Source organism: Pteropus alecto, unplaced genomic scaffold, assembly GCF_000325575.1.
Source record: "Pteropus alecto unplaced genomic scaffold, ASM32557v1 scaffold3, whole genome shotgun sequence".
NCBI lineage: Eukaryota > Metazoa > Chordata > Mammalia > Chiroptera > Pteropodidae > Pteropus > Pteropus alecto.
In genome coordinates, this window is record NW_006442484.1 from 10,486,445 (window position 1) to 10,495,314 (window position 8,870).

An 8,870-nucleotide genomic window follows, 5' to 3' on the forward strand; every position below is an offset into this window, starting at 1 on the left:
TCACCCCACTTCTGGCTACGAGCTGGGAGTGTCTCTGCCAGAAACGCGTCGAGCGGCCTTCAACAGTGCACTCGGGGCAAAGGGCCCATTTCTGTACCCCCGCACCACCATGCTCCAGCTTCTTGGTTCCCCGCTGACCTAAGTAAGTGTAGTCCTCTGGTCTCAGTCTCTAGTTGATCTAACCGTGGCAGCACCTGGAACCAAGGCATCACAGCCTCCCTCCTCCTCGCCAGAGTACCTTAGCGGTCCCTACCCTACAACTTTAGGAAAAAGCGACACCGAACTCCCCAGTCACCCCAATCCAGGGACAGAGACGAGTTAAGATCCACCGTACGGTTATGCTACAGATCCCTAAAGACCAAAACAAAAACGGAGGTGGCCGGTGCGGAAAGACATTAACGGGACAGAAATAACGCTCAGCCAACACAGGGCACCTCATCTCTGCAGACACAACGCATCTGGACCCAACAAATCACTAAAGCTAGTAGTATCTTCCCAGGTCCTCATAATAATTAATGTCTTTTTGCTCCCAAGCTCCGCTCCTCTCAGCAGATCACAGATACCTGGTATTCCCTCTTCCCTCATTTATCCTCCCGTCCCTGTCTCCTCAAAGAAAAAAAAAAAAAGAAACGAAAGGGGAAACTGCCAGCCTAAAGGTCATTTGCTTACTCGGGTAGCTTTGCCCAGCGCTTGTCTCAGCGACCAGGCTCGAACCCTGTAAGTGGCACCTCCAGGAGCGCAGCAATTCCTCCAGTGTGCGTTACTAGGAACCAAGAGGCCCCCGTTTCTTGGCCGCGGCCACCTCTCCCCTCCCTCGGTTGTCCACCCGCGGGGCTCCCCGGGACACCCCGAGCCTTTACCTCTCTACCCCCTTCCCCGCGGCTCTCCGCCTTGCGCATCCTCTCGCTCGACCCCCGGAGCGCACTCAGATGGTCTAACTTCCTGCGGAGTCCATGGAGGAGCGAAGGAGAGCCTGGAACTGGGGCGGAGGGAGGGTGGGGAGAGGGAGGCGTGGGAGCCGAGCCAGGGAGGAGGGGCGAGGGAGCGCGAACTGGAGCCTCCCTTCCTGGGAGGGCCTGGCCGCAGCTGCCAACTCTCACCTGGTCCGCCGGCTGCGCCTGGCTAGTCCTGGCCCCCGGGGTGGGCTGCTGTTCCTGCTTCATGGCTGTCATTGCCGGCGGCCCGCGTTGGCGCCCACTTCCTCGCGGGCACTTCAGACTCGGGGACCGTCACTTGGCAGCGATCTCATGTCACAGGCGCCCGACGCTCTCCGAATTGGCGGAAGGGAAGGAGGCAGCGACGGGGTAGGGGGAGGGGAGCGTAGAGAGGGGAAGACGAGCAGCACCAGGCAGGCTTCCCCTCGCAGGATCCCTTCTTCGGCTACCGCAGACCCTCTAACTCCCCACTCTCCCCGCCCCCACCACCCCAAAGCGTACAGAGCCTCGGAGACCAGACACGACCAAGTGGCAAGTTAGTGGAGCGGCGCGCGACCGGCGAGGGGCACCTGACCGCGCTGGAGCGACGTCGCGCAGCGCCTGAGGAGCGGGGCTCGCATTCTACCGCAGTCTGCGCCCCGCGCCCGCCCGGGGGGCTCCCCGCGCCGCGCTCAGCGCGCCAGGTGGAGCACGCCAGGTGGAGCAGCCTGGCGCCGCGCTCCAGCATCTCCTGAGCAACCGCAAAGCGGGAAAGAGCCTAGCGCGGCGCGCGAGCTCCCCACACGCGTGGCGAAGGCTGCGGGGCTCCGCGGGCCCCCTCACCCCCCGCCCCCCGTGGGCTCCTGCTAAAACCCGGAGAAACGGAGTATGCCCATGCAAAGCCCTCGGTGGCGCCAGCGCTGCCACTGGGCATGCTCCAGCGCTCCAAGAAGGCAAAGGGTAGCTAGCGGAGGACTGAGACCCCAGAGCCCCGAGAGCCCCCATGGAAGACACGAAAACCTGTCGGGACCCAAAAGGTTGTTTCAGATTATAATCCGAGGCTCTGCGCCTCCTTATTTAGGGTGATGGACATCCTTTAGCCTCCAGCTTGGAATCCTTAGCTATGTGTCTGGTTGATGCCAGTGGAATTCCTAAAGGTCAATTTAAAAAATTGTAACCAATTATGATATTCTCGTACTTACATTCTTTTTTCCTTGGACATGTATAAAAATCTTCAAATTTTAAGTCCCTTCCCAAGCTTTCTTTTTGCTCAACACAGCCCTCTCGCCTTCAAAGTTTGTTTATTGAGCACTTACCATGTGCCAAACGCACTGTAAGGCTTGGAGGGATTGCAGAGAAGAGAAACTAAAGCCGAGCCAAATCTACCAAATTCTCTGCTTGCAGGGAGTCTGAGTTATAGCGTGGGTACAAATCAATGAGTCAATTAATGGAGCTCTGTGGAAGTTGAATTCCTGTGCGTATAATATCATAGTTAACTAGTTTCATCCAGATGAACTGGCATGTGGCTTTCCAGTGACTTTCCAAGCTAGAAAGGACTTGCCCACAGCAGATGGGCAAAAAGCAGTCCCCAAGACTTAGGCACAGGTTGTTGGAGATAGCTCAAGAGAGAAAAGGCAGGAGAGAGTTAAATGTCTAGATGTTACTGAATTCAGCACACAGGGGTTGTGAGAAGGTTCCAGCAGAAGAGACAGAGAATATGGATGGGAGAGGAGAGGGGAGTAGCCTTGAGTGATGTTTTATTGGCCAAGGACCAGCTCCCTCCTTGTCTGAGTTACTCTGTCCAAGAACTAGCCACTTCCTAGCTGAGGGGCTATTGTGGGATAGTAGGAGTTGTGCTCCTGCTTCACTAATTCCTAAAATATGGATTGTCACACTTGTTCTAAACATTAATTGTAACAATAGTTCCTTTAAAATATGTATTTAAAAAAATAAATCAGTGTTCACCAGATTGATTAAATTAGAGAAGAAAAATATAATAGTTTTCTCTTTAGAGAGGTAGAGTTTGGGTAAAGAGAGAACTTACTTTTTGTGTATGTTATAAGTGACCTATAATTGTGTGTTGATCTATTTCAACAGAAATAACTTTTTGATAAGAGTAAATTTGCTAGTTGTAAAAGTACAAAACAAATTTTAAAAAAGAAACGGGTAAAATAGCTATTGGGTAGTTTATCCAGTAAATTTGGCAATCTAGATTTTTCTTCACATGTAATTTTTTGAGAGGAAAGGGTTCTACATTATTTAAGAATATTTTTGTCTCTATATTTTGCTCTTCTGTTCATTATTTTAGAATATTCACCCTTTCTGTTTCCATTTGGACAATTGACTTGAAGGAATTTATGTTCAAAGATTCCTTTAGACATAAGACAAATAAAGATGAGAAGAAATTAACCTCACCCTATTTAGATTACTTATTTTAATGAATTCAACTTGCATCCATTTTCAGTATAAAATCCACTTTGGTTGCACATCAAGATATAAGTTGTTATATGTTTTGTGTATAACGTGTATATGTGTGTATGTATTTTTTAAGGAAACCTTCTTTGATCTGGGTCTTTATCTTTCTGTTAGGTGTTATTTTGTTTAAGCTAAGAACATTAGTTTTAGCTGTTGAGACTTGAGTCAAAGGCATTAATTAAAACTTAATCACATGTAAACTGATTTTCCCAACTTAAATACTCTGTTTTTTGAAATGTGATGCACTTGAATTACAATGCAGGATTTTCTACTTCATTTCTTATTGAAAGAAACATTCTGATAATTAAGAAAAAATAAAGGAATACCTTACATTTTAAAAGAGAATGAAATTCAGTTTTGTATGGTTTCTTATAGTTTATCATTTAAAAAACTTAAACACCAATTTACAATGAAACATCTATAAAGCTTTAAAACTGCTCAAGTAGATATAACCCTCATAGAGGACAGACAAGAGGATCTGACTATAAGTTAGTAGATTGGCATTCTTGCCTTAGTTCCATCATGGCTAGGAGGTGTGAGCCAGAGTAAAGTCAGTTATGTCCTGCTCTGCTTCCTTACCTGATAAAATGAAAAATTTTAGACAAGATGATCATTAAGATCCCTTCTATCTCTAATATCTATGATTATATATTTATTTTATGAATCAAAAGACTATCATCTGAATGATAAATTATGTATGTTTAAAATTTTGTGGAAGAGTCAATTAAATGCTTAGAAAAAATACAAAAAAATAAATCAATAGAAAAGTGAATTACTTCAAAAAGGATCCTTACTATCCATCCACCAAACTTTCGCATGCTCTCTAGTTACACATAAGTATATAGTAACAATTCTTGTCTTGATAATATTTTTAAAATACAGAAAATTAATATTAAAAATGTCTTCACAGAGTACCATTTCTGAAAATTAAAGATTAAAGGAAATTTTTATAGAGATTTACAGAATATTTTTGAGTACTTTTCTCATAAATTGTCTTTGATGAGCTACCTCATAGAAAACCATACATTTATAACATTTACACAATAATAAAGGGGATTTTCCTATAGTTTTCATGTAATGGAATCAGTCACTCATAACTGCAAAAGACCCAGAGAGATTGCCTAGGGAAATTCCCTCTATTTGGGATTATAACTATCTAAACCTTGAAACACGTTGCCATGTTCAGGAAGATTTCTAGGGATTATACTTCAACACTCGCTTCTGAAAAATATTATTGCCTCAAATTCTAGTTTCAATTTTCCACGTAGATATATCCCACAATGTTGCTTCCTCAATATGTTGATTTGAGTTTCCAAAGTCACTCAAAAACTTTCTCACATTCAATATCTACAAAATCTTTCCTTGACATTTTATTCTTTAAAAGTGAGATGCCAATGCAGTACATTTTATTTTACCTAGAATCATCAATATGAATAATTGAGGATAGGTTATGAGAGTTAGATAACAACTGAATTCATTCAAGATTATCATTAAAATGTTTAAGCATCAGTGGCAAACATGGGTTGTTCCAGAATATTTAGGTCATGTGTCTGCACTTAGTCTTCCATATCAAATACTAGACCCAGTACACACACACACACAAATTGTTTTTATAACAACCAGTAACAAATAAGGCCTGAAAAAATGCTGATATATTTGAGAAAGACAAAAGTCCCTCGAGATTTTGTGAAGCAGAGTAGCCTTTAGAGACAAACTTCAGTTTCAGATAAATTAGATAAGGCAAATGGGACTCTGTAAACATCTAGTTGCCTGGAATCTCTTTCTACTCTTTTTCTTCGCCTCTCTCTTCTTCCTGAGGTAAATCTGCAGTGTCATGTAAAGGCCACCTTGATAGGGATTTCCCTAGCATTAGCCAGTCCTCTATTGAGTGTCTGTAATGAGCACAGTATCAGGAAGACAGAGTTCATAAGCTGTGCCTTCAGAGACCTGGCCTGAAATGTGCCCAATTAGCTTTTCACAGATCAAGAAATAGCTTTAGTTCACATCTTCTGCTATCATTTGCTTTCGATTTATAAATCACCACTACTCACCTCAATTGGCTTCTTAAATTCCCAAAAGTGTACATCATGTCACTGGGTAGAAAACCAGTATGCTGAGTAATCCTCAGAAACAAGCTATATTTTAGAAGCTCTAACCATTAAACTATCATAAAATTTCTTTAAAAAGAAAAAGTGAAAGAAATACAGGTACTGCATATTTAAGTGATATCCATGTACACTATTTATACTGTTCTGAGATTCTTTGGGTATTAATTTAAGTAAACTTTTTTCAGTCTCTGTCTATGGCAGAAAGACTTTCCTACTGTAAAAATTCATAGCCCAATTATGATCTCTGGTGGAAGGAGACAGAGTTGCAATATCCTGAGAGCCATTCTTGTTCTCACTGGAGACCTGAAGATATTGACAAATTGCTCATTCACACTGATCTCCAGTGCTGTACAGTCTCCTTGGTTATTATAGTAACACATCTCACATCTTCCTTTAACTCTACAGCTTTACTATGACATATATAAATATGGGTATTAAGACAGTAAAACAATGCATGTGATTTTCCCATGTAATATTTTGTCTCCACTTGTATATCTGAATTGCAGCACTGAAAAACTTGAAATTGTGGTAAATATACCTGTCATCAATATTATTTTTACCTACTAGGTGCTTGACAAGAGGATCTGTATTTATTTGATTTTTTAAGAGTAATTGTTTGATGAATTGGTTGTGTTAATATAGTAAAAAAGATTCTATCTCTTTTAAAATCATCTTATATTAGTGGTTATTTTTTCCCTGATCTTCACATTTCTTTAGAAATACAATCAAGTTTTCTAAATCATATTCTGTCCACAAATGTCTGAAAGATTGTCAAATATAGAAGAGTTTTTAGAAACATTGGCACATTTGTTCTTGTAAGATAATGAGTCTTTTTTTTTTTTTTGATGAACAAATTTCTTTGAACCTGATAGTTTTTGTTTCTATAACCAAGACTAGATTTTCTAATGGTTCAAAATAACCTCTTCATCTTTGTCCTTGGAAAGTACATTATTATTGAGATTTCTTTTACTCTAGGACTTCATAACAGTTACCTGACTTCTTTCTTTATATAATTTCCAAAATAACATTTCCAGTTAGGGAAACCTTTATGAATTGAAAGAGAAAACTCTACTGTGAGATTATGACTAATTTTTGCAGGGAAGGGAGGATTTACATCTTCTGTAACAATTTCACCATGCTCAATTTATTTTTAAGAATTTAGTATAGATTCAGAAATCCCCCACAGATTTTCCTCTCGAAAACAAAAGATAGTCTAGTCTAAGATTCGAGTGAAACTGTTCCCAACCATTCACCAACTGAGACCAATTTCTTGGATTCACAGCAAATCCTTTCAGCACACAGAGTCATCTGTTTAGGTTATACAAATACAGTTTCAGGACATCTTGGGATGTGACTTCTATTGAAATAAGACACATTAAAATATGTCTCTCATTATTAAACACTGCTTAACTCTATTTAACCTATTAGCCTTGATGGGTGGCTTACTACTGCTGTAGATCACTTCTTATAATCTTATCGTCATCTATCTGTCATCTATCAATATCTATTTGGGAGAATAATTGAGTTGCTCAATATTTATCTTGTAAATCTAAATATTTACTAAAGTCATACCTATATTCAAATCATAGGAGGAGGAGAAAGAGGACAAAAAGAGTAAAAGGAGTGGGAGAAGATAAAGAGTGAGGGAAAGCCCAAAGAATGCATTCTGAATCTGTTAGGGCTATTAAGTTATATGAAGTCCTTTAAATTTTTATTAATGCTCTCATAAAGATTATGAAATACTTTAATTCTTATTGGTTAGGTCCTAAGTATTGTTCCTGTCATTGGTTATATTCTATATATTCATATGATTTTATAAAGCATAGTCCAAATTTTAATTTCCTTATTCTTCTCTTAGTTGATTTATATTTGATATTTTCAGTCAATACAAGCTTACATTTTCTTGTAATACTTTATCATTTTTGCACTTAACAATTGATTGTAAACATCAGTGGAGGAGGTGGAGAGAACCTATAACAGATATCACAGTATATACAAATCAACGATTAGAGAAATATCCTTTAATTGACTATTTTATTGAGTCATCAGTGTTTATATGAGTGTTTAATCCTAGTTGATAGGACATCAAAATAGCCTAAGAGAACATATGAGCACTTTTCTTCAGTGATTCCCTCACCCTCCCCTTCGAGAAGCCATTAACTCTTATATTTTATACCTCGCTACACAATTTATGCCTTTATTCTGTACAAGTTTGCTCAGCATTCTGTCACAATTGACATCTTTTCCTATTAAACTGTAAATTCTTGGAGGAGAAAAAACCTGTTGGAGACTGAGAGACACTTCGTGTGTGTGCAGAAGTGTGGGTAGGGATCTGTATCAGTCTCCTTGCTTAAGCAGACTTGGAGGAAATGCACTTTGAAAAAAAATTCTTCTTCTCATCCCCTCGATATTAATGCCTCTCAGAATCTCCTATGAACCCACATTTTTTTTCTCTTAATTTATTAAAGAGGGTCACCCAAGGGATATATCTTTTCTTTGTCTCTCTATTGCATGAAAATATTTCACTTTCTCTATTTGATATGTAGAAATGGTACAATCTTGATATTCCTCTGATCTACTGATGCTGGATATGGGTAAAAGCTGGGTGGATTTTGCTGAGTTCTAAAATATTAAGTAAGTCTCAGATAAACTTGGAATTTTTCACTGTGTATGAACAGTATTATGTGTTACAAAATATCAAGCCTCCAGTGCTGAGAATTCACAGGGAAAAATAAATTTGGAGACAACAGTTATATTGGCAATGCCATTTTTATATATTCTATTTTCCCCCTAATATATAAATTGTATTGTGAATTTGAGGGAGGAGAAGCTATACTGGGTAAGATGGTGAGGAAATGTTGAAATTTAATATGATGTTTCATTGTCTTAAATAGAGCTTATGTGATGTTTGCTCAATGACAGATAATTACTAGAATTAGTGGAGTGATCACATTGTAAGGTATAAAAATGTCAAATCACTACATTATACACCTGAAACTATTATAACTAATATAATATTATATACCAACTATAAATAAAAACTAAATAATAAACAAATTAATAAAAAATAAATAGAGATCAAATTTCTATAGCTTGACCATATAGCACCAAAATTATCTCAAGATCAATAGAATTTTCTAGGATTACACCCAATCTCAGAGCATACTTATTTTTACTTAGCATTCTCTGTACACACTTTAAGCATATTTGTCTGATTTACTAGTATTTGGACTACATTTTCAAAAGTAGGGTAAGAAAAATTGCTGTTGGATGGGATACGCAAATAATAAGAAGGGAAAATATATAATCTTATAGAAAGACAAGGAAGAAAAAAATTTGACCTCTACTTAAAATAATAGAACAACTTAGTACC

The 8,870-nt window shown here is 39.3% G+C and overlaps 1 protein-coding gene across 8 annotated transcripts in view; it reads right to left on the reverse strand.

The window, feature by feature from the left end:
* DPP10 (dipeptidyl peptidase like 10) overlaps positions 1–8,870 on the reverse strand; it is a 1,220,852-nt gene that overhangs the window by 590,912 nt on the left and 621,070 nt on the right. For 2 of the 8 annotated variants that reach the window (XM_025039374.1, XM_006921021.3), the window contains exon 1: positions 861–1,019. The exons of 3 other annotated variants lie outside the window; for them this stretch is intronic. In XM_025039374.1, the coding sequence (XP_024895142.1) occupies positions 861–899 (39 nt within the window). In that variant the 5' untranslated portion in view covers positions 900–1,019. Of the gene's footprint in view, positions 1–860; positions 1,020–1,100; positions 1,195–8,870 lie in introns of those variants that run through there. 3 more of the 8 variants (XM_025039372.1, XM_025039377.1, XM_006921019.3) reach the window with 3 other exon arrangements.